Source organism: Staurois parvus, unplaced genomic scaffold (assembly GCF_062004578.1).
Source record: "Staurois parvus isolate SC_StPar_1 unplaced genomic scaffold, SC_StPar_1.0 ptg003601l, whole genome shotgun sequence".
Lineage (NCBI taxonomy): Eukaryota > Metazoa > Chordata > Amphibia > Anura > Ranidae > Staurois > Staurois parvus.
Window position 1 is genome coordinate 805,777 of NW_028321397.1, and position 27,914 is coordinate 833,690.

The window sequence follows — 27,914 nt, forward strand, 5'->3', positions numbered from 1 at the left end:
CGTGTTGTGCTGTACAGTATCAAAGGTTATGACGGTATATACAGTTTCTGAGAGAATCTCGTTTGACAAGCATGGTCAACTGACCAAAAGAGACAAAAAGACATTGTGCAGGATGGTGACCCAGAGAACAAAAACAACTGCTGCAAAAGTGACTGCAGAGCTCAATCTCAGTTCCGGACATGCAGGCAGGAGCAGGTGCATGGATCCAGAGGCAGAGTTTGTAAACAAACCGCAAGACAAGATGGCATTTTTTTTACTGTGTTTTAGACATTTAATTCTAGGCTCCAACAGATTTTTTACAAAAAAAGTGTCACAAACCAATATCAGAGTTCCACTCTATTTTCCCCATAAACTTGTCTTCTAATGACTACATAATAGGTCTGAGAGTGAAGTGCCACAGCACAGATTATTGTTCCAGATATAAATTTTATTCCATTGTAAGATCAATGGAAAGATGCATTTCAGGGTCCAGAACGCACTCTGTTCATCAGGTCTAGCCCTGATGAAAGGTGTGACTTTTGGACCACAAAATGTGTTGGCTCTTGCCTGTAGTCTTTTACTTGATCTTACATTGGAATAAACTTCTTCCTGGACCAATAGCCTGTTTTGTGGCTAGTCCTGATGACGAGGGTGAACTCTGGACCCCGGAACCCATTGGAATGTTCTATAGTCTTCTACTTGATCTTACCTTGAAATATATTTATATCTGGGCCAATCACTTCTGTGGCTGGGTTCTGGACTACAATATGTGTGGGCTCCTGGGCTCTTTCCTATCGTCTTCTACTTGACCTTACATTGGAATAAATTTACATTTGGACCAATAACCTGTGGTGTGGCTAGCCCTGGTGAAGAGGATGAGTCCTGGCCCCCAAAATGCATTGAATCTTTACTCTAGTCCTCTATTTGACCTTACAGGAAATAAATTTATATCTGGACTATTAACCTGTGGTGTGGCACTTCATTCTCTGATCTGTTGCATTGCATTGCAAACCACGGAAACTGTGGAGATCCTCTGGTGTGCAGAAGCCGCCAAGAATCCAGACATCCTGTTCAAACACCACCACCGCATCACTGGATAGTAACACCAGTTGGAAAATTCTATGGTTCCAATGCTACCCATCCATTCCTCCAAGTGTCTAGTTCTATTGGCCTACATAGCACATTGTTGTGTCAGCATTCGTCAACTCCTGGCTGAGCAGTCGCACATGCCTTGGCACAAGCACTGGCAGAAGCCGTAGACCAGGCATACAGTCAGGCTGGAGGGTACCAGGCTTACACAGACAATTCCAAGTGTCACCTTCTGAATAACTAGCAAATATATTCCAAGGGGCAAAGAGCCGAAGTAAAAGAAGCCCAGCAGCCAGACCAGTATCCTGGGGACATGGTTGCACAACTTGGAAAAAAGGTCGTGGTCGATTTGGCCATGGGAACTCACGGAAGCCGAGTCCATGCTGTGCTCTGCGTAGTAGTCCGAGATGGTGTTTTGACTGGGCGTCCGTGTGGAGTCTCTTTGTACCTCCATGATGGTGATCACTAGGCAGTTCGAAGAGCCGTGGGAAGGGCTAGAAGACGCCAGGTTCTTAGGGGTTAGGACCACCTCATTGCTGTCTGAATTGCAGATGGTCCGCTCGGCGAGCTTAGACAAGATATTGGTGTCATCCGGGAGACCCGCCACCTCTTCTTCCTGAAGTTCAGTCTCATTGCGGCAAAACGGGCAGCTGATGCATGGCGCCCCTCCGCCTATGAGGAGGATTTTGGATAGGCATCTGGCACAGACACGGTGAAGGCAGTTTAGGATCTTGGGTTTGCGGCTGTGAGTGTTGAACTTTTGGTAGCATATCTTACATTCCAGCTCATCTGATGATAGCGTCTCCTCTGCGTTCATCTTTTATCTCTGTGTAGCTAAAAAAAAAAAAAAAAAAAAGCGATCATGTTGAATTTGCATTTTTAGATCTCACTAAAAGTGAGTATATTTATAAAGCAGTGAATCTGGCATTCAGCAAACATTATTGACAAAATTGGCAGAGCTCAGATATAAAAAATATATCAAATAATTAATAACGTATAATAATCAAATAAATTCTAGTGTATCAATAAATATCTATACCGAAGTCCATAAAAAGTGACATTTTTTAATGTCTTTTAGAACTGTGCAAATAGGGGAATTAGTAAATGTGATGAGTCCTTTCTTTATCTTTTAGATTGTAAGCTCCAAGGAGCAGGGTCCCCCTAACCTTCTTGTATTGAACTGTATTGTTGCTGTATTGTCTCCCTTTATATTGTAAAGTGCTGAGCAAACTGTTGGCACCATAAATCCTGTATAATAATAATAATAATATATAAATCCTGTATAATAATAATATATAAATCCTGTATAATAATAATATATAAATCCTGTATAATAATAATATATAAATCCTGTATAATAATATATAAATCCTGTATAATAATAATAATAATAATAATAATAAAAAATAAATCCTGTATAATAATAATATATAAATCCTGTATAATAATATGTAAATCCTGTATAATAATAATATATTAATCCTATATAATAATAATAATGTCTTGTTTTAAAAGTCCCAAGTGCCACAAAGGTGCCACACAAATCAGTGTTAACACACAAGTGCTCCAGTACTTTCACCCCAGTGGATTTAATGGGGTTAATTTACTAAAGGCAAATAGACTGTGCACTTTGCAAGTGCCGTTGCTCCAGAGCTTCGTAAATGAGGGGAAGCTCTGCTAATTTTCATCCTCCAATCATATGCAAGCAAAAATGCTATTTTTAAAATCTTCTTTGCATGTGATTGGGTATTTTTTGCAAACCGAAGCTTTATCTCATTTATTATGGCCAAAACGTTTTTTTCATTTTGAACAGAGCAAGGTCGGGTTAGTTTTTTTTTCCGCCATCTGTGTCCCATTTTAGAGATTTCCTTTCACTTCCTATCCCATAGCCAAACAGGAAGTGAGAGGAAATCCCTGTAAATTAAGGAAATTCATTGGGGACCCCCAGGTCTCCAGAACTAGTGTCCCCATTGGAAGATTTCTCCTGTATTACTTTTCTGGGGACAACCCAAAATTAGGGATTTTCTTTTACTTTCAATGATAATAGTAAATGGGACAAATAGAGAGGGTGAATCTCCCTAACAGAGACACAGACAGCAATAAAAACTGACAGGGGGCCTAATCCCTCTCCACTCAATCTGAAACTAAAAAAAAAAAAAAAAGGTTTTGCCTTTTAGTTATGCTTAAGCTCTGCAGCAACTGCACTTGCAAAGTGCACAGTCTATATGCCTTTAGTAAATCAACCCCAATAACTCACCAGAGGGAAATGACCTTCTAACAAGAAAAGGTCATTCAGTGCGTAAGGTAAATCCTCTCAAGTTCTCTCAGGCCAGTAGAAGGAATTTCGTATCCAACTGCAATATTTCATCTCTTTCCTCCCCATTGAGTCAGGAACATATAAAACACACAAACCAGAAAGGGCTTCAATGCATACAAGAACAAAGAAAAAAAAAAATCAATAAGACAAATGCGCACTCACATCATATAGTGCCACGGATCCCGAACACATAGACAAATCACATAAATGAGCATTCAAAAAAAGTGATCCAGTAGCACATAAATATAAAAAGTGAAAAATTGTGAACATGAAAAGTATAGTCCAAAGACAGTCTGATAGCCAGTTCTTATCCACCAAGCGATTCTTCCAACTCTTCAAAATAAATCACCATGTGAAAGAAGAAAATTATGTTCCCCTATCGGGTATACACTCACCAGCAAATGTTGCCCCCCAATCTCATGGTTGGCTAAAATGGCTCAATAAATATCTCCCGCTGGGCTGACGGATCAGTCCGTGCCGATATGCTTCCTCTCCTCCAATCTTCATAATCTCCTATCCCCAAAAGGTTGACAATAATACATATAATACTGGGAATCCAATATGGCGGCACTTAGGGTAACAGAGGACCTCCCTGGCGGTATTCCCGAGTGTAGCTCGGGGTAAAGTTTCAGCACCACAAGCGGTAACCCCGAGCTACACTCGGGAATACACTGCAGCGTTGCTCCGGGATCTCTTCTTCACTTACCTTGTCCTGCGCTCCTGCGATGTCCCTCCTGCAGTGTCCCTGGCAATGTCCTCCGGCTGATGCCAGCATCTGTCTTCTGGGTTCCGTTCCCTGCGATGTCGGGACGTACGGGGGACGGAACGGCAGGAAATTTAAAAATGTGAAAAAATGACATTCACTAAATACACTAAAATCACATAGTATAACATTCCTGTATCCAACCATTTCACATACATTTTGTCCCGAGTGCTTTGTCCGGCGCCCTGCCTGCATTTTTACTGTTCTTTCTGCCTGGAAACTGAGAAACGTCCATGGCATCCAAAAAGCGTCCCTTTAGGTCAAAAGCGGTTTTAGACCGGCTAGAGAACAGCGATAGTAAATCAGAACCACTTGCAGAATTGAGTGATAATGATTCGTGGGGGAAATTTGTCATCAGACACTGAAAACGATTTTGCGACTTTGCTCAGTGATGTGCGAACTTGGCGCTATATTTCAAATTTCAGCGTTTTTGGTTTGATTATATTATTGAATTAAATTTATTATTATTATATTATTATTTTTTAGGATTATTTTTTAAATTATAATTTATGATTTCGTGTTTCAAGTTTTATCATCCCCGGGATGTTTACTAGACTCTTGTTCGGACAGATTTCAGTGAGTTATTCCTGAAAATTACAGGCCTACAAGAAAAAAAAAATACATATTTCCATGCACAAAAATACTGACATAATCAGACCGCTAGGGAGGCTACGGACAGTCAGAATCCTTATGGTATGTTCTCACTCCTTGTATAAAATAATTTTTGGTCTTAGGGTTCGGAACATAAAATGCTGCAAACCATCACTGAAGTACCTTAAACAGATCCTTTGACCCCAGCTTAGTCCTCTAGGGAGAGCGCCGACGCTCCACACTGCTCACCTTGGGGCTGGTGTGAGCAATGTGGAGACATGAACAGTGTTGTCATCCAAAATATCAAGTGCCTGAACAAGGACCTTTATGGCAGGATCAACAGGCATCGCTGTAATGAATGCTGGGCATTTCAAAATTTGGAAAACAGCTTTACGAGAGGACATATATGACATTTTAGCTACTTTCAGCTGGTTTTAGTGTCTAAGGTGCCTTTCAGCCTTTAACATACCCCAGTTGTGTTTTCTTTTTTCAATTCTTGACACTCTAAATCTATACCTCATATAGATAAAACTATAACGAGTTGACGAAATCTCATAGGATCTACTGTATGTCTTCTACTCTGAGCCAACAAATGCAGATGGATTCTTTATTCTGCAAAAGGCTGCAGCCCTCATGAAGACATAATGGCAGCAGGGCACTTGCGGCCTGTCACTCGCTATCTGCAAAACTGTCATAATAATGACACGCCGGCTGCTGTGACGTCCCGAGCTCCACTGTGCGGTTTACCCTTCTGAATAATGCATGGACTGCATGATGGGAAGCCAAGGGTTGTGCTGAAGTCTATAGAATGCTATAGACTATAGAATGCTTACACTTCATTATTTACCATTCAGCCTGTCTGATCCCTCCACCATAGACTAGCAGATAAACACAGCAACAGGCTTGTATACATCGATCCAACACAACAAACACTTTTCTCCTGCGCTAGGAAAGGACTCAGTAGACCCAATAGGAATGTTCTGGAATTTTCTGGAATGTGCACTATTTGCTGCCCTCAACAGACTGAGGTGGTCCAAATACACTAGATGCAAATGGAGAAACAGAAAAAGGGAGCACCGACCTAGTGCATTATCATTTAAAATATTTATTGAAGAAACAAAGTAAGTATCATACTTACAATAGACCTAAAAACACAGGCATGTCATACTAAACAAGATGTATGATCCAAACAACATCTGAGTCCATACGATGGAACCCTGGATGACCACCTGGCTAACGCGTTTCGAGGACACAACCTCTTTCTCAGACTCGTATGGACTCAGATGTTGTTTGGATCATACATCTTGTTCAGTTTGAAATGCCTGTGCTTGTATACGTCGATCTCATTTTTTATTTATTTCCAGAATGGAATTACTCAATCCAAGGACAGCTAATGGAAAAATTCCTGCAAGTGACCCAAGATACCTGCTTTTACAGAAATGTTAATTAGAGGTGGGCAATGATGAATTATATATATAATTCCAAAGGTAGCCATGGCACTCTATGTTTGAGATAAATGCCCAGGTGCTCACGCACTAAGAAATCCATATAAATCCAAAACTGGTTCAGAGGCACTCATGGGTCTTGCAGAGGAGGAAGACCAAAAATAGCAGTGCCACTAGACCAGTTTTATATATATATATATATATTCTCACTGCTCAAAAAAATTAAAGGGACAATTTTTAATCAGAGTATAGCATCAAGTCAGTTGAACTCCTGGAATATTGATCTGGTCAGTTAAGTAGCAGAGGGAGTTGTTAATCAGTTTCAGCTGCTTTGGTGTTAATGGAATTAACAACAGGTGCTCTAGATGGGCAACAGTGAGACAACCCCCAAACCGCAATGGACTGCCATTTTTTTCCCTACTCATGTTTTCTGACTGTTTTTCACTAGTTTTGCATTTGGCTAGGGTCCGTGTCACTACTGGTAGCATGAGGCCATACCTGGACCCTACAGAGGTTGCACAGGCAGTCCAACTCCTCCAGGATGGCACATCAATATGTGCCATTGCCAGGTTTGCTGTCTCTTCCAGAACAGTCTCAAGAGCATGGAGGAGATTCCAGGAGACAGGCAGTTACTCTAGGAGAGCTGGACAGGGCCGTAAAAGGTCCTTAACCCATCAGCAGGACCGGTATCTGCTCCTTGAGGAAAAGGATGAGCACTGCCAGAGCCCTACAAAATGACCTCCAGCAGGCCACTGGTGTGAATGTCTCTGACCAGATAATCAGAAACAGGCTTCATAGGGGTGGCCTGAGGGCCCGACGTCCTTTAGTGGGCCCTGTACTCACTGCCCGGCACCATAGAGCTTGATTGGCATTTGCCATTGAACATCAGAATTGGCAGGTCCACCAGTGGCGCCCTGTGCTTTTCACAGATGAGAGCAGGTCCACCCTGAGCACATGTGACAGACGTGAAAGGGTCTGGAGAAGCCATGTAGAACATCTTCCTGCCTGTAACATGTTTCAGCATGACCATTCTGGTGGTGGGTCAGTGATGGCCTGGGGGGGTGGGGTGCATATCCATAGAGGGATGCACAGACCTCTACTGGCTAGACAATGACACCCTGACTGCCATTAGGTATCCGCATGGAATCCTTGGACCCATTGTGAGACCCTACGCTGGTGCAGTGGGTCCTGGGTTCCTCCTGGTGCACGACAATGCCCGGCCTCATGTGGCAAGAGTATGCAGGCAGTTCCTGGAGGATGAAGGAATTGATACCATTGAATGGCCCCCACACTTGCCTGACCTAAATCCAATAGAACACCTCTGGGATATCATGTTTTGGTCCATCTGCCACCAGGTTGCACCTCAGACTGTCCAGGAGCTCAATAATGCCCTGGTCCAGATCTGGGAGGAAATACCCCAGGACACCATCTGTCGTTTCATTAGAAGCATGCCCCGACGTTGTCAGGCATGCATACAAGCCCATGGGAGCCATACAAACTAATGAGTACCATTTTGAGTTGCTGCAATGACATTTCAGCAAAATGGACTCGCCTGCTGCATAATTTTTTCACTTTCATTTTCAGGGTGTCTTTGAATTCAGTCCTCTGTAGGTTTATAACTTTCATTTCTATCAAGCGATGGGCATCCTTTTGTCCCTAACATATTACCCAGTCCATATCAGTATAAAGATCCAGCATATTTTTCCCTATTGAGATATGATATGTTTTCAAAGTGTTCCTTTCATTTTTTTGAACAGTGTATGTGTGTGTATATGTGTATATACACACACATACATACACATACAGTATACAGTGGATATAGAAAGTCTACACACCCCTGTTAAAATGTCAGGTTTCTGTGATGTCAAAATATGAGACCAAGATAAATTATTTCAGAAGTTTTTCCATCTTTAATGTGACTTATAAACTGTACAACTCATTTGAACAACAAACTGAAATCTTTTAGGTGGAGAGAAGTAAAAATAAAAAAACTTAAATAATATAGTTGCATAAGTGTGCACACCCTTAAACTAATACTTTGTTGAAGCACCTTCTGATTCTATTACAGCACTCAGTCTTTTGGGTATGAGTCTATCAGCATGGGACATCTTGACTTGGCAATATTTGCCTACTCTTCCTTGCAAAAACACTCCAAATCTGCCAGATTGCGAGGGTATTGCCTATGCACAGCCCTCTTCAAATCACCCCACAGATTTTGGATTGGGTTCAGGTCTGGCTCTGGCTGGGCCATTCCAAAACTTTATCTTCTTCTGGTGAAGCCATTCCTTTGTTGATTTGGTCATGCTGAAAGCAAAAGCCTGAAGATTTTGTGCCAATATTGACTGGTATTTGGAACTGTTCTGACTAAGGCCCCAGTTCCAGCTGAAGAAAAATAGCTCCAAAGCATGATGCTGCCACCACCATGCTTCACGGTGGGTATGGTGTTCTTTTGGTGATGTGCAGTGTTGTTTTGCGCCAAACATATCTTTTGGAATTATGGCCAAAAAGTTCAACCTTGGTTTCATCAGACCATAATACATTTTCCCACATGCTTTTGGGAGACTTCAGATGTGTTTTTGCAAAATTTAGCCGGGCTTGGATGTTTTTCTTCGTAAGAAAAGGCTTCCATCTTGCCACTCTATCCCATAGCCCAGACATATGAAGCATACAGGAGATTGTTGTCACATGGACCACACAGCCAGTACTTTCCAGCTATTCCTGCAGCTCCTTTTATGTTGCTTTAGGCCTCTTGGTAGCCTCCCAGACCAGTTTTGTTCTCGTCTTTTCATCAATTTTTGAGGGACGTCCAGTTGTTGGTGATGTCACTGTTGGTGATGTCACTGTTGCGCCTTATTTTCTCCACTTGATGATGACGGTCTTCACTGTGTTCCATGGTATATCTAATGCCTTGGAAATTCTTTTGTACCCTTCTCCTGACTGGTGCCTTTTAACAATGAGATCCCTCTGATGCTTTGGAAGCTGTCTGCTAACCATGGCTTTTGCTGTCGGATGTGACTAAAAAAACGTCAGGAAAGACTTACTAGAACAGCTGCACTTTATTTGGGGTTAATCAGAGGCACTTTAAATGATAACATTTGTGTACTGACTCCTATTTAACATGATTTTGAATGCGATTGCTTCATTTTGAACACAGCTACATCCCCAGTTATAAGAGGGTGTGCACACTTATGCAACCACATTATTTTAGTTTTTTATGTTCACATCTATGCATGTACAGGTGCGCGTCGCATTATTATACAGTATATAGCACCAACAGTTCGCTCAGCGCTGTACATTACAATGGGAGACAATACATGAGACAGTACAATAACAATACAATGCGATACACGAGGGGTTCGAGGGCCCTGCTCCTTGGAGCTTACAATCTAAGAGGTCCTACCTGCGAGAAACAGTCTTGATCCTTTTTTAAAATCGCACTGTACCAAACATCAAGGTTCTGCGGCACCATGAGCTTTGATTTGCATGCAGTTGCTGATGCATGGGGGTTCCATTAACAATTAATGGCACCCCTGTGCATCTGCTAAAGAGCATCGCATTTCTGTGCATGTCAGGACAGCCGCAATATTTTTTAACCTCCCTAGCGGTATGATTATTTCAGATTTTTGGTGCTGAAAGCAGTACATTTTTTTGCATGGAAATATGTAGTTTTTTTTATTGTAGGCCTGTAATTTTTAGGAATAACTCACTGAAATCTGTCCGAACAAGAGTCTAGTAAACATCCCGGGTATGACAAAATGTGAAACACAAAATCATAAATTATAATTTAATAAATAATCATAAAAAATAATAATATAATAATAATAAATTTAATTCAATAATATAATCAAACCAAAAACACTGAAATTTGAAATAGAGCGCCAAGTTCGCACATTGCTGAGCAAAGTCGCAAAATCGTTTTCAGTGTCTGATGATGAATTTCCCCACGAATCATTATCACTCAATTCTGCAAGTGGTTCTAATTTACTGTCGCTGTTCTCTAGCTGATCTAAACCCGCTTTTGACCTAAAGGGACACTTTTTTGATGCCATGGACGTTTCTCAGTTTCCAGGCAGAAAGAACAGACAAAATGCAGGCGGACAAAGCACTAGGAACAAAATGTGTGTGAAATGGGTTGAAACAGCAATTTTTTACTATGTAAAATTTGGAAAAAAATTAAATTTTTTAAAATTTTCAAATTTCCCGCCGCCGGGGGCGGCACCCGTACTTCCCAACGTCACAGGGACCGGAACACAGAAGTCGGATGCCGGCATCAGCCGGAGTAGATGGCCGGGGATGCTGCAGGGGACACATCGCGGGAGCGCAGGACAAGGTAAGCTCTGCAGGGACTCCCTATGCAGCACCGCATGGTAAGCCTGAGTGTAGCTCGGAGTTACCGCTTTTGGTACTGAAACTCTACCCCGAGCTACACTCGGGAATACCGCCAGGGAGGTTAATGCCCTCCAACGGCAAGTCTAAGGGCCGGTACACACTAATACGCTTTTCATATGTTCCCAATGACTTACAATGGAAGGTGCTTTTGAAAAATTGCACCAAACCTGAAACATGCAGGATTTCTGTGCAGTGCAGTGCACCTGTAGTGTGGACAGTTACCAAATATTTAACAGGGAATAGTTTTCATGTGCTTTTTGTTGTCCTGGAAAACCACAGCAAAAACAAACCAGTGTAAAAAAGGGACCTAAACCGCTTGACAGGCCTAAAGGAAAGTAGAGATTTCTCAGTGAGGAGAAGGGAGGAGGTACTCCACTTCGGTCTTCTCCATTTCTGGATGTGGGTCGATAATGAATACAAACACACAGCCGCTCCCCCGTGTCAGCTGAGTCCCAGCAGTGGCAGGAGGTCACGTAATACACAGTGACTAATGTGACATGTACATTCCTGTGAGAAATCCAACATAGCCTCCTTTTTGAGACAAAGTGTGAACTTCACTTGCGGTTCACTTCCATCCTAAACTGCGTGGTTATCCGATAAAAGCATTTCAGATGTCCTTTCAGTGTCCTTTCCAGAAAACTGTGATTGCTGTTTTGAAGGCTGTGCCAACAGTGACAAGGTCATTGACGGTAGGGACTCTGCAGCGACTCTCGTGGATGAAATTAGATAAATATCTAAAGGCTGTTTGTAGCAACCATTCTGGTTGCTTCAACCAACCTCTCAGTATGATCCCACCACTTCTGCAGCGTCCCTACGTAAATGCACTTGTCATTTGTTTCATTGTTTTCGGTCTCAAGCCCTGATGAAGGGGGTGGTTTTGGACCCCTGAAATGTGTTGGGTAATCTGTCTATGAATTGTCTCCCTAACTTTTATTGGAATAAAGTCGTATCTGGACCTCTTAGCAGTGCTGTGGAGCTTCAATTTACGTTTTTGACAAACAAATCTTTAAAGTGGAAGTTCATTGCATCTGAGCAAAAACACAATTTCTATTTTAATTCATTGTTAATATTCAAAGCAAACTTGCTCATCCATCTATGTCTCCTTGCTTTATTTTGCTGAGAAATAATTTTGAAAAACACCCCCCTGGAATTTCTGGCCATCTTGAGTTAAGGGCAGAAGATTCATGTAGCATTTACTTCCTGGAATCCATCTGTTCTCCCTCCCCTCTTGAAGACTTCTGGGATGTATGACATCATTTGCCTAGGCATGGAAATCAGGAAGGAACTGAATAAATGTAAATGCAGTAAACATGCTTGAGGATTAAAAATAGTCAATGTTGCTTGAGAGAGTGAAATTCCACTTTAACCACTTGCTGTCCGCCTGCTGTTTTATAAACGACAGGACGGTGGCACTCCAGGGGCGGGTTGCCGTTCATAAACGGCACCCGCCATTTCTAGCTGTGCACACTCCCTGGGAGCGTGCAGCACCGCGATCTGGTGCCCGCTGTGTCCTCCAGACACAGCGAAACACCGATCGTAGGATGGGACCTCTGTACGAGGACCCGATCATGTGATCACTGATTGACCAATCAGTGATCACATACAAAGTAGTAAGCAAAATGTCAGTTGTGACATCATTGCTTACTACGTGTGAAATCTGTGAATGATCACAGAGGTCACATGGTACAAGGCTATTCACAACAGCTCACTCAGTATTTCTCAATGGCTGCAAGAATGCAGACAGAGAGAAATGATTGCTTTTACATCCTATATGGGTGTAAAAGCAATCACTGTAAAAAAAAAAAAAAAAAAATCTTCATCACCCCCACAAGTAGTACAGTGTCACCTGCTAGGGTGACAGTATGTAAAAAAAAACCCCATAAATAATAATATAAAAAAATAAAATAAAAATGTAAACAAAATGTTTAAAAATTATAATTTTTGGTTATAAACTAATTTGGCTTTTTTTTTTTTACTAAAAATATAACGGAATACATTTTGGCCAAGATTTATGATGAAAGATTATTTATTTGCAAAATTTTATAGGAAAAACACTTTTATTCAAAAATTTTTGGACTTTTTCATTTACATAGCAAAAAAAAAATAAAAATCCCAGTGGTGAATAAATATCACCAAAATAAAGCTTTATCTGTCTCAAAAAAATGGTAAAAAATTCATATGGGTACAGTGTTGCATGACCGCGCAATTGTCATTCAAAGTGTGATAGCGCTGAAAGCTGAAAATTGCCCTGGACAGGAAGGGGGTAAAGTGTCTGGACAGGAAGTGGTTAAGACCATTAGGAGCCATTAAGTGTGTGTGTGTTGTTTTACATATCCCTGTGATGTCATTATGGGGTAGAACACTATCCATATTTTTCTGAGATATTTATCCAGCTCATAATGTTCCATCAATAAGAACAACCTCCTACGTGAAAGTGTGATGTTCAGACCCCCAATACTTCTCATCCACTTCTCCAAGTATGGAAAAAGATCACCATGCTTTCCTGTCCCCTTAGGACTGGGGATGCCCCGATATCATGGTCCTACATTTGCAAAAAGAGAGAGGGCGCACCAGCCTAGCACATTACCATAATAAACCGTTTATTGATAAAAGCAAAATGGATGTACTGTATACTCACAAACAACTGTGAACCACAACCTCCTCCACTGGCTTCCCATTGCCGAATGAATAAAATTCAAAACATTAACCATACCATATAAAACCATTTATAACTCCGCCCCAAATTACATCACCAATCTTGTCTCCAAATATCACCCAAACCATCCTCCCACGACCTCCTGCTCTCTAGCTTCCTTGTCTCCTCCTCCCATGCTCGTCTCCAGGACTTCTCTAGAGCCTCCCCATCTTTTGAAACTCTCTACCCCAATCTTTCTGACTGTCGCCTACTCTGCCCATTTTTAGGCAATCTCTGAAAACCGATCTCTCCAGGGAAGCCTATCCTGCCCTCAGCTAATAATGGAATCTTCTACTCCTCCTATCAGTCCATCCCCCACAGTTACTACCTTTTGTACCACTAGCCCCTCCCTCTTAGATTGTAAGCTCCCAGGATCAGGGCCCTCCTATCCCTCTTGTATTGAACTGTATTGTTGCTGTATTGTCTCCCTTATATTGTAAAGCACAGAGAAAACTGCTGCTTACTCTGGTCACTCTTAGGCGATCTCTGAAAACCTATCTCATCAGGGAAGCCTATCCTGCCCTCTGCTAATAATGGAATCTTCTACGAGTCCATCCCCCACAGTTACTTCTTTTTGTACCACTAGCCCCTCCCTCCTAGATTGTAAGCTCCCAGGATCAGGGCCCTCCTATCCCTCTTGTATTGAACTGTATTGTTGCTGTATTGTCTTCCGTTATATTGTAAAGCGCTGAGCAAACTGTTGGCGCGATATAAATCCTGTATAATAATAAATAAAACTGTTGGCGAGATATAAATCCTGTATAATAATAAATAAAACTGTTGGCGCGATATAAATCCTGTATAATAATAAAACTGTTGGCGAGATATAAATCCTGTATAATAATAAATAAATCTAGTGCTATATAAATCCTGTATAATAATAAATAAAACTGTTGGCGCGATATAAATCCCGTATAATAATAAATAAAAGTGTTGGCGCGATATAAATCCTGTATAATAATAAAACTGTTGGCGTGATATAAATCCTGTATAATAATAAATAAAACTGTTGGTGCTATATAAATCCTGTATAATAATAAAACTGTTGGCGTGATATAAATCCTGTATAATAATAAATAAAACTGTTGGCGCTATATAAATCCTGTATAATAATAAATAAAACTGTTGGCGCGATATAAATCTTGTATAATAATAAATAAAACTGTTGGCGAGATATAAATCCTGTATAATAATAAATAAAACTGGTGCTATATAAATCCTGTATAATAATAAATAAAACTGTTGGTGCTATATAAATCCTGTATAATAATAAATAAAACTGTTGGCGAGATATAAATCCTGTATAATAATAAATAAAACTGTTGGTGCTATATAAATCCTGTATAATAATAAAACTGGTGCTATATAAATCCTGTATAATAATAAATAAAACTGTTGGCGCGATATAAATCCCATATAATAATAAATAAAACTGTTGGTGCTATATAAATCCTGTATAATAATAATAACCTCCTCAAGATCATCAAAGACCATATTGTTCGATCCCCTGCACATGCTCCTTGCCTTGCGTAGTCACCACCTGGATCAGTTTGGTTTACACATTTCAAAGGGGCATCCCCTCTTCATCAGAGCCAAGCTCTGATGAAGAGGGGATACCCCTTGAAATGCAAAAGACAAATTGATCCAGGTGGCATCTTATCAAGGCAAGGAGCACTTGCAATGGATCGAGCAATATGGTCTTTGATGATCTTGATGAGCTTGTGGTTCGCAGTTGTTTGTGAGAATACATTCATTATGCTTTTATCAATCATTGGTTTATTATGGTAATGTGCTAGGCTGGTGCGCCCTTGTTGTCTTTTTTTGCTTTTGTAGTATCATAATGTTCCATGTAGTACACAGCACAGGTACGCTTACAAATGAGGTGTCAAGAGCCGGACGGTGAAATATGACAGAGGCGCTCTTTGACTGGCGGAGGACCCGTCTCCTAACCAGCCGTCAAGGGCACCGCTTTCCAAAAAAAAAGTTCATTAATATTAATTTCCACTAATATTATATTTGACTGTGATTCATCCATTATTAATACACGGGAGATTGAACGCGTGCATTAGCTGTCTGACAAATGTTCTTCAAGAGAGACTAAATTAGCGGCATCCTCTGTACTCTCACGACTGAGCCCCAATGACAGACTGCTATTAACGGCGCCGGGTATCAGTGAATGGTATCAGTGTCGGATAATTAAAGTTGCTATCGGCTTGGGAGCAGCTCATCTGAGAGTGTGAGAGCATACGTCCTGCAAATAAGCCGAGGCAAATCACTGCAGTGATTCCAGGTCAGCCCGCAATTAACACTTTTTTTTCGCCTTCTGTGCCGCCTTATCGTGTTTGAGTGCAGACTGCGGCATTGGGTGCAAGCAGAGCGACACCAGCGTAAAATGGGGTTGTATCAAGGTTATATATAAAGTCAAAGATTACCCCAATCCTGGAATATATTTCTTTTTCTTTATTTTCAGTTTAAAGCTGATGGGCAGCACAGTGGGTAAGTGGTTAGCACTTCCGCTTGGCAGTACTGGGGTCATTGGTTCGCATCCCAACTACGGCACCACCTGCCTGGAGTTTGCATGTTCTCCCTTTGCCTGCGTGGGTTTCCTCCAAGTACTCCGGTTTCCTCCCACACTCCAGACTGTCCATAATTTTAACCACTTCAAGTCCGGACACTTTTATCCCCTTCCTGTCCAGGCCAATTTTCAGCTTTCAGCGCTATCACACTTTGAATGACAATTGCGCGGTCATGCAACACTGTACCCATATGAATTTTTTAGCTTTTTTTTTTTATTTTTAGCTGTGGTTTACTACCGCTTTAATTGAACAAGCTGAAGTTAGAAGCTAATAAATGCAGATATATGCCGAGCGCTGATATAAAAAAGCTGCTAGCGCAAAGTATAATGGCAACAAATCCCAAAGAACATGTAAAATAAAGTGCAGAGCTAAACATTAAATGTCATCATTAAGTGCAAAATTGACAATAAAGTGTATAGACAATAACACTGAAGTGATTAAGTGGTATGATACATATATATCCAGCCAATAATAAAACAAGATGATGAAAAACTGATACAAATAAATAAAAAAAATGTCCGTGGTACTACAATGCACAGTAATACCAATGCTGAATATCCAAAAAAGTGCTCCAAATCCAGTAAGGAAATCCACCACCGCTAATGGCTATGCACTCACCAGAAAGCTACTGGTAAAGTAGCATTAATGCTGATCTCTTAGATTGTAAGCTCCCAGAATCAGGCCCTCCTATCCCTCTTGTATTGAACTGTATTGTTGCTGTATTGTCTCCCTTATATTGTAGACACATACCAAAATGGACGCCACTCCTTGGCGCGGGCGCGGTGGCATGAGGTCAGCACGTAAGGCTCCACCCAATGCGTTTCATGCGCATGCATGTCCTCAGGGGTATGCCCATTACCGACGTCATGGACAAACTCCATTTAACCTCCTTAGCAGTTTTCCCGAGTGTAGCTCGGGGTAAAATTTGAGTACCAAGAGCAGTAGCCCCGAGCTACACTCAGGCTTACCATGCGGCGTTGCTCAGGGGGTCCCTGCAGCACTTACCTTGTCCTTCGCTCCCGCGATGTGTCCCCTGCACCGTCCCCGGCCATCTCCTCCGTCCGATGCCGGCATCCGGCTTCTGTGTTCCGGTCCCTGTGATGTCGGGACGTACGGGCTTTTTATTTTTGCTGTCATTGCTGTTTCAATGCATTTCACATACATTTTGTCCAGAGTGCTTTGTCCGGCGCCCTGCCTGCATTTTGACTGTTCTTTCTGCCTGGAAACTTAGAAAGGTCCACGGTGTCCAAAAAGCGTCCCTTTACGTCAAAAGCGGTTTTAGATCAGCGACAGTAAATCAGAACCACTTGCAGAATTGAGTGATAATGATTCGTGGGGGAAATTCGTCATCAGACACTGAAAACGATTTTGCGACTTTGCTCAGCAATGTGCGAATTTGCCTCTGTATTTAAAATTTCAGTGTTTTTGGTTTGATTATATTATTGAATTAAATTTATTATTATTATATTATTATTTTTTATGATTATTTATTAAATTATAATTTATGATTTTGTGTTTCAAGTTTTATCATACCCGGGATGTTTACTAGACTCTTGTTCGGACAGATTTTAGTTATTCCTAAAAATTACAGCCTACAATAAAAAACTACATATTTCCATGCAAAAAAATGGTACCGCTTTCAGCACAAAAAATCGGAAAGAATCATACCGCCGAGGAGGTTAAATAGCCTGCAGGCCCAATTGACGGGTGCCATTTTCTAGAAGTTCACAGACAAGGAAGCGCTCACCAAATGTATTCCCATTACAGGAGCCATGAATCCGAAGTCTGTGAGGTAAAACTTACAACGCTAATAACTAATTAAATGACAGCGGGTAAATAAAAAGGGAAAAATAAATCTGTGGTAATCTATACCAGTTTAATGGATATCAAAGGGAAGATGACAATCTCCGATGACAATTTAATGGATATCAAAAGGGAAGATGACAATCCCCGATGCCAAAAGCCACGCACACTTTTTAATTTATTTTTTATCAGTTTTTCATCACCTTGTTTTATTATTGGATTGACATATATGTATCATACCACTTAATCACTTCAGTGTTATTGTTTATACACTCTATTGTCAATTTTGCACTTAAAGCAGAGCTCCACTCAAAAGGGGAAGTTCCGCTTTAAGGACTGCTCCTCCGCTCCCCATTAAGGATTGGCACCTTTGGGTAGCGGGTACCTGAATTTGACAGGTACCCGCTCCCACTTCCGGTCCGATCGCCTAGGCGATCAGAAGCGTAAGGTGTCCTCCCTCCCTCCCTATAGTCTTTTGGGACACGTGACAGGTCCCAGAAGACTACAGGACCATTCATGAAGCGCAGCGCTACTCGGGCATGCGCAGTGGGTACCCAGCTGTGAAGCCGCAAACTGAACAGCTAGGTGCCCACACTGAAAATGCCAGCCTCCTGGAATACAGGACGGCCGGTGAAGCAGAAGCGAGCCTGATTTTGCACTCTCCAGCTTTAGTAAATAAACCCCCAAGCATCGATCACGTGAAGGTTAGCTCAAAAATTACTTTATGGTAAACGTGATACTAATTCAAAATATATATCTATTTACTGCAAATACACTTACTTTGGAGAAAGTCTGTTTGTCCCGGTTCAAGCATTGCTTGCGTCCTTTAGGACCCCTGTACAAAGCAGTAATGAGGCCCCCCAGTCAGTCTAGAACTTGTTAGAATGTATCCCTTTGAACTGGTGCCGTCTGATACTTCCCTCTTTAATACTGAAAAGTGCAGGTCATTGCCATTCCATTTCATTTGGAACACCGCACATAAACGCTTTGACCTTTCATGGCCTCCAGTCCCCAGACACCGAGCTTTGTGAGAAGTAAATACAAGGCCAAAGGTCACGCTGTTTAAGAATTGATTTTTATAGATTATGAGAGGAGCTTTCATTGAGCTTTCTGTGCTAGAATACATATTGACATAGCGTAAATGTACTCTTAATTTTACCTGTTTATCTAGCACTGACTATTCTACAACAGAAACTATTTCCACCGTGCCCTGCCCCCAAGGAACTTGCTAAACTAATTGACTTGTACCCCCTCCCCCCCTCATTGCCCCAGTAGTCCTCATGGAGCTTACAATCTAAGGTCCTTAGCAGGGGCGGACTGACAACTCATGGGGCCCCCGGGCAATAGGGGATCATGGGGCTCCTGTGTCCTTGCCCAAACTCAAAAAAGCCTATGAAAAAGGTACCAGGGGCCATTCATGGGGCCCCCTACTGACCCTGGGCCCTCGGGCAGTGCCCAAGTTTCCAAATGGTCAGTCCGCCCCTGGTCCTTAGCTTACATGAATGCATAGACTTACTAGGGTCAATTATTCCTTCATGCAGGTACTGCCATGGCTGTGGTTCCAGCTAAGGAACCCAGTGCTGTATGGCTGATGTGCGAACAACTAAGCCACTGTGCTACCCGTTTTTATGCTTACGTAATCTTAACAAGCAGTTAAAGAAAATTTTTTGTCCAAGCCCTCCCTGATCTCTGTATTCATAGGTGCCATGGAGCGATTAATCCTCAAAGTTTGAAACCGACGCATTGAAGTTCTTCAAGTCAGGTCTTGGCAATTCGCTCTCTCCTCTCTTGCTGTGCACATGCTCTGTGTTTATTGAGATTCGGAGGTTGACAGGCTGCTGAGTCACTACTGGGAGGGTTGTAGAATGGGCTACATTGCTGAAATAAAAGCCCGATGTAAAGCCCCCCCCTTAAGCTTCCTTTTTTTTTCTGATGTCTTCTGCCCCATCATGTAATGCACAGGGTGGCTTTCCTCTTCCAATCTTCTCCCATCAGTGGGTGGCTCTGGATGGTGCGAAGAGTGGCACTATCTGTGCTACGCTTTGTATTAATATATTGTGACTGCAGGGTGAAATGGTGACAGCCCTCAGGGGTGGCACCAAGACATCCGGCACTCAGTCTTTTCAGTGATGCCTGAACCTGGAACACTAAGGATATCTTGTGAAGAAGAGCTACTGTGGAATGAAGGTGAGTATTTTAGCCAGAGCTGTTAAGGAGACAATTTAAGAAGAAAAAAAAAATTCAACTCAGGGTTGTGCTTGAAATATTCTTCTTCTATAAATTTTAGGAATAAGTTACTCCTTAATGCATGCGGCTTCATAGGCCAGTAAGGCTTTTAAAAACAAATTTACTGCTTTGTATAGATGAATATCTTTAGCCTGGCCAACAGCATTCAGGTATTTCTTCATAGGTGTATTTTACCTGAAGTGGTCCTGCTGACACATATTTGACCTCCCTTTAGGCTTCATCAAGCTGCCTTTCCATTCCTAGTGACTTGTTATGGGAGAAAAGCATCCCATGTACACAATCCCTGAAAGGGCTGCTTTGCACAACCTGGAGGAGATTTGGTGCAGCTCTGCATAGTAACCAATCAGCTTTTAGATTTTATTGTCAAAACTTAATTAAACAAGCTGAGTTAGAAGCTGATTGGTTACTATGCACAGCTGCACCAGATTCTGTGTGCACCAGTTTTAGTAAATTCCTCCCATTGTGTCTGGACACCTATAATCAACAACTAGAAGAACAGTGCAGTCAGGATTATGATGTGTAAGTGGTTTTGCGGCAACAGTGCTTGACCTATGCGGGCCTATGTTGGCTTTGCGGCAACTCTGCCTGCCCTATGCGGGCCTATATTGGTCTTGCGACAACACTGCCTGCCCTATGTGGGCCTATGTTGGTTTTGTGGCAACAATGCCTGCCCTATGTGGGCCTATGTTGGCTTTGCAGCAACACTGCCTGCCCTATGTGGGCCTATGTTGGTTTTGTGGCAACAATGCCTGCCCTATGTGGGCCTATGTTGGCTTTGCAGCAACACTGCCTGCCTTATGCGGGCCTATAGTGGTCTTGCGACAACACAGACTTCCCTATGAGGGCCTGTGTTGGTCTTGCGACAACACTGCCTGCCCTATGCGGGCTTATGTTGGCTTTATGGCAACACAGTCTGCCCTATGCGGGCCTATGTTGGTTTTGTGACAACACATCCTGCCCTATGCGGGCCTATGTTGGCTTTGTGGCAACAATGCCTGCCCTATGGGGGCCTATGTTGGCTTTGCAGCAACACAGTCTGTCCTATGCGGGCCTATATTGGTCTTGTGACAACACAGTGTGCCCTATGCGGGCCTATGTTGGTCTTGCGACAACACTGCCTGCCCTATGCGGGCCTATGTTGGTTTTGTGACAACACGTCCTGACCTATGCGGGCCTATGTTGGCTTTGTGGCAACAATGTCTGCCCTATGTGGGCCTATGTTGGCTTTGCAGCAACACTGCTTGCCCTATGTGGGCCTATATTGGTCTTGCGACAACACAGACTTCCCTCTGAGGGCCTATGTTGGTCTTGCGACAGCACTGCCTGCCCTATGCGGGCCTATGTTGGCTTTATGGCAACACAGTCTGCCCTATGTGGGCCTATGTTGGTTTTGTGACAACACTTCCTGCCCTGTGCGGACCTATGTTGGCTTTACGGCAACACTGTCTGCCCTATGCGGGCCTATGTTGGTTTTGTGACAACACTGCCTGCCCTATGCGGGCCTATGTTGGTCTTGCGACAACACTGCCTGCCCTATGCGGGCCTATGTTGGTCTTGCGACAACACTGCCTGCCCTATGCGGGCCTATGTTGGATTTGTGACAACATTGCCTGCCTTATGCGGGCCTATATTGGTCTTGCGACAACACAGACTTCCCTATGAGAGGCTATGTTGGTCTTGTGACAACACTGCCTGCCCTATGCGGGCCTGTGTTGGTTTTGCGGCAACACTGCCTGCTCTATGCGGGCCTATATTGGTCTTGCGACAACACTGCCTGCCCTATGCGGGCCTATATTGGTCTTGTGACAACACTGTCTGCCCTATGCGGGCCTATATTGGTCTTGTGACAACACTGTCTACCCTATGTGGGCCTTTATTGGTCTTGCGACAACACTGCCTGCCCTATGTGGGCCTATGTTGGTTTTGTGACAACACTGCCTGCCCTATGCGGGCCTATGTTGACTTTGCAAAAACCTGGCCCTGGCCACAGGTATACACCATATGACCACTCAAGGTGGAAGTTGATTCTAGAGAAACTGTCACTTTACCTATTCAGGTGTACATATGTGTAGACTCGCATAACACTGGGGGATCGCAGGGAGTGTGATTTTAAATGTCTTTTAAGCTACCATTCTGTTTCTTTGATCCTGTGGGTTACTGCAACAAAGCCATGCAAAAATACAGCGATAACCTAATAAATGTCATGTCAGTAGTGTTCTTGGTGAGCCTTCAGGCCTGACCCAAGCCCTTCCAAACAACAGAGTTGGTTTGTAAGGAAATTCAAAATGTAATAGCTGCAGTATGTCCAAAGTGTAGTGTGCGTTCACCATCCACAGATCTGATTACATTATTAAACTTTTTGTTATTCCCTTTTAGTCGGATAAATATACCATTGAGCGTAGTTTATCCAATAGGTCTAAAAACAATACCCTGGAGATCCTGCCAGAGTGAGCGCCTAACATCCTTTGTTTTCTGCCTCTGCTGCACTGAATTCTCAAACAGTGTTATCAGCCCTGTCCAGGTTTCATCTGTGAACTACAAAACATCACCTTGCTCATCTCCTTAACATATAGGGTTCTGTAGTCCAAATCAAGAGTGACAACGGCTTTGGGTGACAACGGTGCTTCTCTATGGATGCAGTACGGTGGGTGTTGTCACTGTAGAAATAGGAAGTGTTTCTGGTTGGATCACTAAGTCCAAAAAAAAGGGAAAAACTAACCTAGCCACCGCATTTCAGGAAATATATAATATTTTTGTTCTAGGTATACTTACGGCTGCTCTCTTCTCCTTAAAAAAAAAAAAACTATTTGCAACACAACAAGTTCTCAATTGTTTTTGGCCCTGAAACATGGGCAGATCATTTTCATTGTCAATGAGCTCTCTTCAACTCTAAATTGCTTTGTACACCATAGAAAAGCTTTTAGTAATGTTCAAATCAATTAACAAGGCCAAAGGGTGCAGCTCGTCGGACAAGGCGATGCAACGTTGCCTTAGAAACCAAATTATTTTTTTTTTCATCATTAAGAAGGATGGTCTGTCCAGGACCATCTGTAACACTTTCATGGATGGAGGGGATCACCATCTTGCCTTGCAATGTGCTACCAACCCCTGTGGCATCAGACAGGTTAAGCATTCATAACTATAGCTGGTCGATCTCCAAAGTACTGGCCATCTGCTGGATCGCAGTTCACTATATCTGCCGTCTTCCTATTACCCCTGCTATGGTTAAACCTTGAACACTTTGCAGTGGTTAATAAAAGATGGCTATGGATTGTGTATATAGGCCAGCCAACTTAAATACAGATTGGTGTTGGATTTTTGATGGTTTGAATTATTCAGGAGCATGATCTTTTTTTAAACATATGGATTAGACAATTCATTACGTCTCATAATTAATGTACACGTTCACATTATTATTCCGTAAGTAACCGTTGAGCTTTATGACCTTGAGCCAGAAGCTTGACATTGATTACAGAGCTATTGCTATTCTTGGTCTGCCAGCAGTCTGCAGAGGTACTACAACTGCTAACATACATGATTGTGGGCATTGGACTATATTCTGGCGGGGGAAGCAGAGGGACACCAATTGGGTCCCTGGCGCTTCCAAATAGCTGCAATTTTTACTGGTCGCTCCTTAACATGGTAATCTGACTATGAAGAACTGCACGTAGGCTGTGAGTCCCTTCAAAGTAAAGCATACCCTGCTGCAGAAGCACACTTTCCATGGGTCACATCATTGCTCCTTAAAGCCAAAGTGGTCATCAGGGGTGGACTGACAACTCATGGGGCCCCCGGGCAATAGGGTCCTGTGTCCTTGCCCAAACTCAAAAAAGCCTATGAAAAAGGTACCGGGGGCATCTCATGGGGCCCCCTACTGACTCCGGGCCCTCGGGCAGTGCCCGAGTTTCCAAATGGTCAGTCCGCCCCTGGTGGTCATTGAGGACCCCTATATGATGTAAAAGGCATCTGAAAACAAGCGTGCAGTTGCTGTTCAGTTTTGTTACTTTGTGCTATACCCCCATGCACCTTTCTAACAGCAGTTACCAGCTACTGGTGGTCGACTTGTATAATGGATACATGCTTAGTTTGCTCCTTATCCTGGACCTGAGCCCCCTGGACACCAGCAGGACCCTAGGTCTTGCGGGTGATATGGCTCTGACTGTTTCAGTTGGGTGAGGAATAGATTTTATTTTTGGTGCAGACTGTGGCGGTAAGATAGACACTGGCCCTACAGAACTGGGCCCAGGTGTCTGTCTCAATCGCCAGTATGGTAATTCTCCATTGGTCAAACCCCCTGGACACCTGCAGGGCCCTAGGTCGTGTGAGGGATACTGCTCTGACTGTTTCAGTTGGGTGAGGAATATATTTTATTTTTTGGTGCAGACTGTGGCGGTAAGATAGACACTGGCCCTACAGAACTGGGCCCAGGTGGCTGCCTCAATCGCCAATATGGTAATTCTCCATTGGTCAAGCCCCCTGGACACCTGCATGGCCCGAGGTCCTGGGAGGGATACTGCTCTGACTGTTGCAGTTGCATGCAGAATATTATTTTATTTTTTGGTACGAACTATGGCGATTAGGCACTGGACCTACAAAACTGGACCCAGGTGGCTGCCTAAATCACTGACATGATAATCCTCTATTGGCTAAGCCCCCTGGACACCTGCAGGGCCCTAGATACTGTGAGAGATACGCATCTCATTGGTGCAGTTGCATGCAGAATATTATTTTATTTTTTGGTGCGGACTGTGCAGTCAGGCACGGGCCCTACAGAACTGAATTGCTGATATGGTCATCCTTTAGTCTAGCCCATTGTACAGCTGCGTGGTCCTAGGTCTTGTGGATAATCTGGCTGCTACAGTCATGTGCAGGTTATGATTTTGGTAGAGACTGTGGCAGCCATGGACCCCCAGGAGGTCTGGGCCCTGGGGAGCCATCTTAGTTGTCCATATGGTAATCCACCCTTGCCTGGACATCAGGCAGCAGGTCCCGTTGATGACCAGCCTGACTTCTCAGTAGGCCACAGCTGTCTATAAACCGCCCCCTTTCCCCCTACAAATGTGATTAGGAGCCCTATTGGAAGGCATACTCTAATATATGTATAGTCTTCCTGTATCTCTTTAGTTCTTCTTTTCTGCCTACAGTAAAATTAACAACCTGTATAGCAGCCCCTAAATTGGGAGCTGTAGGGGTAACATTATACACCATGTAATCAATGGCATTAATACTCTATAGGTAACCAATTAAGTAGTAATAATGTCAGTTGTGAGCCAATTTCAATACAAATGCCAAGCACTGATGAGATTTACTAAAACTAGAGAGTGCAAAATCTGGTGCAGCTCTGCCCATAAACCAGTCAGCTTCCAGGTTTTATTGCCAAAGCTTCATTGAACAAACTGAAGTTAGGAGCCGATTGGGTGCCATGCACAGCTGCTCCAGAATTTGCACTCTCCAGTTTTAGTAAATCAACCCCAGTATGTCAGGCTTTGGGCTCATTCTTTCATTCAACTTTGATAAAAGACAAATACAAAAGGAATATTTAAAGAATGAATGTTCACCGGGGTCTGTATTTGGCCCGCAGGTTGCCAGTCTACCATTGAGACTTGGTAATGGCAGAGGTGCTGTTATAGGGCCCTGACATGGCAGAAGGGTTGCTTTAGATTGCCCATAGTTATTTGTTAACTCTGCAGTGATTTTGCTTAAGTCTAGGTTCACATCTGTGCGGGTGGTGCCGCTGCGGATCCACACAAAAATCCGTGCAGCCGCACCACCCACACAGACGAATACGGACCCGCGGGTGGGTGCCATTAATTCTAATGGCACGCCGCCCGCACTGGAAATCGCAATCGCACTGGGAACCGAGGTTCCCGTGCGGGCTGCAGTTTCCAAAGAAGTGCAGGGACTTCTTCCCTGCGTGTCCCAGTGCACGGGAGTCCATTTAAATTAATAGGCTCTTGTGCCCACGCAAAACGCAGCCCGTAGGAGCGCACAGATGTGAACCTGGGCTAAAAGTGGTTGCACTATCTCTGCAATGGCAGGCTACTGATCACATTGGGTCAGCATGCTTTATTTACATCTGTGCGGTCCTGAACACAGAATGCACTACAGAGGCACACAGACCTGCTTAGGCTCATCCTTCATACACATGTATGCATTAGTTGGCTGCTATCTGAGCAATGGAGGTGGCCCTTTTAGGATGCCTTTGGTGCATTCATCAATCAATAAACACTTGTCATAGTAAACCAGCCACCTCAAGATCTGATTGGCTTGTATTTGCACAGTTCACAGGTAGTAAATGGCTCCTGCACCAATAAACACTGAAAAAGATAAACTGGACGCATCTGCTGGTGTATATCATACAATAATTTCTATTACAACTTGGCGCATATATGTGCAAATTTATTGTATACCCATCTATCAGGTGTTCTAATTTCATAGCCTGTAGAGGCATTACAGCTGCCAGGCTGTATATGGGTTCTGTCGCCTATAGCTCTCAAGAACTACAAGTCCCATCCAGGGGCGGACTGACCATTTCGAAACTCGGGCACTGCCCAAGGGCCTGGGGTCAGTAGGGGGCCCCATGAGATGCCCCTGGTACCTTTTTCATAGGCTTTTTTGAGTTTGGGCAAGGACACAGGGGCCCCATGATCTCCTATTGCCCGGGGACCCCATGAGTTGTCAGTCCACCCCTGATCCCATCATTGCATACCAGCCATAAGTGATTGCTGTACAACCCTGCGCTTCCGATCTGATGGGGAGCTGCAAATCCCAGCATCTTTAGCCAGCATGGGACTACAAGTCACTGCATACTAGGCCAGGTCGACAAAGTGAACTGGATTTATGGTACGCAGCTGTTAAAGGACTACAAGTCCCAGCATGCCCAAACAACAGTTTTGCCGCTTTTATATACATGCATGGCTAGCCAACAACATTTGCCGTCAGCTGCAACTTCCCATTTATTGGGGAACTGCAAGTCCTAAAAAAAGCAACAGCACCCTAAAACTGCAACCTGTGGCCGTGAATAACTACACATTCCAGCATGTCCTAAAACTACACATTCCAGCATGCCCTAACAGGACATAGTGGGGTTTGTAGTCCTTTGACAGCTGCAGGGGTGCACCAGAGGAAGAGGGGGTGAGGATGGTTGAAAAATTAGGGGTTAAAAGATTTGATAGACGTACCTGACTTTAAGGTGTCAGCAAGACATGCTCAAGCAGCAGCTGACAGGTAGATTTGAGCGAGCATCTGTGCGTTTCCGCAGTCATCCTGAGATCTGTCAGACGTTTACCCATGTCACTCTTTACTGCCTACAGGTGTACAAGAAGAAAGCAGCCAGCACAGTGCGAGGAATCACTCACACACTGAAGGAACAGGAGGAAGATTTTTCTGGGAAGGCGGCCCGCCACCAGCGTGAGATGAAGCACCTCCACTGGCTCCTACAAGACAGGCAGGATGCGCTCAATGAAGTCTTGCAGCAGAAGAGGTAAGTCAAAGACAAGGCACAGCCAAGCAATTAGATGGAGGGGGAGGAGGGGGGCAGATGCACTGCTGGGGGCACCGTCCCTTTCATCGCAGTCCCATCTGCCGGTGGGGGGGCTTCACAAGCTGTGCCCTATTCACTCAGAAAATGGAGGTCTCCTTTCCCCCTCCCAGCTCCTTGAAGATAATCATCAACTACTGACTGCAGAGCCTGTGTCTTCCCATTCCCGGATTGTGCGGTCCTTTTCATGTGATGACACTGCTCAATGCACCCCACTGCACGGAGGCTGTGTACATCTTACTTTGTCGATATCACTTATAAAGCCACAGAAGGGGAAGTGACTTCATTTTGTCTCGGGAGCAGATAATTGGTTCCTTGATGCTAAGGCTGATGTGTAGAGGTGGACCGGAGGGAAGGATCCTCCTGCTGATAGAATTAAGGACAGGCTTTCTTGTCATCAGACATCAGCGGATAGGTGCGTCTGGTGAAAGTTGCACGGCGGCAAGCCTTACAGCCCTCAACTCTGCCGCTGGCGAAATT

General features: G+C 43.4%; 2 protein-coding genes across 4 annotated transcripts in view; one reads left to right on the plus strand and one right to left on the minus strand.

Annotated features, from left to right (window-relative positions):
* The window catches only part of CEP89 (centrosomal protein 89), a 127,540-nt gene that overhangs the window by 88,577 nt on the left and 11,049 nt on the right, over window positions 1-27,914 (plus strand). For both annotated transcript variants that reach the window (XM_089667824.1, XM_089667825.1), the window contains exon 17: window positions 27,208-27,377. In XM_089667824.1, the coding sequence (XP_089523950.1) occupies window positions 27,208-27,377 (170 nt within the window). The remainder of the gene's footprint in view (window positions 1-27,207; window positions 27,378-27,914) is intronic.
* On the minus strand, window positions 238-27,754 carry LOC149427643 (E3 ubiquitin-protein ligase RNF182-like). Of its 2 annotated transcripts, none has more exons than XM_089667826.1 (2): window positions 27,076-27,754; window positions 238-1,902 (listed from the first exon to the last, which is right to left on the minus strand). In XM_089667826.1, the coding sequence occupies exon 2, from the start codon at window positions 1,883-1,885 to the stop codon at window positions 1,181-1,183; it is 705 nt and encodes a 234-aa protein (XP_089523952.1). In that variant the 5' UTR covers window positions 1,886-1,902; window positions 27,076-27,754; the 3' UTR covers window positions 238-1,180. The 2 variants fall into 2 exon arrangements, with proteins under 2 accessions (XP_089523952.1, XP_089523953.1); XM_089667827.1 differs by lacking the exon at window positions 27,076-27,754 and adding an exon at window positions 3,326-3,454.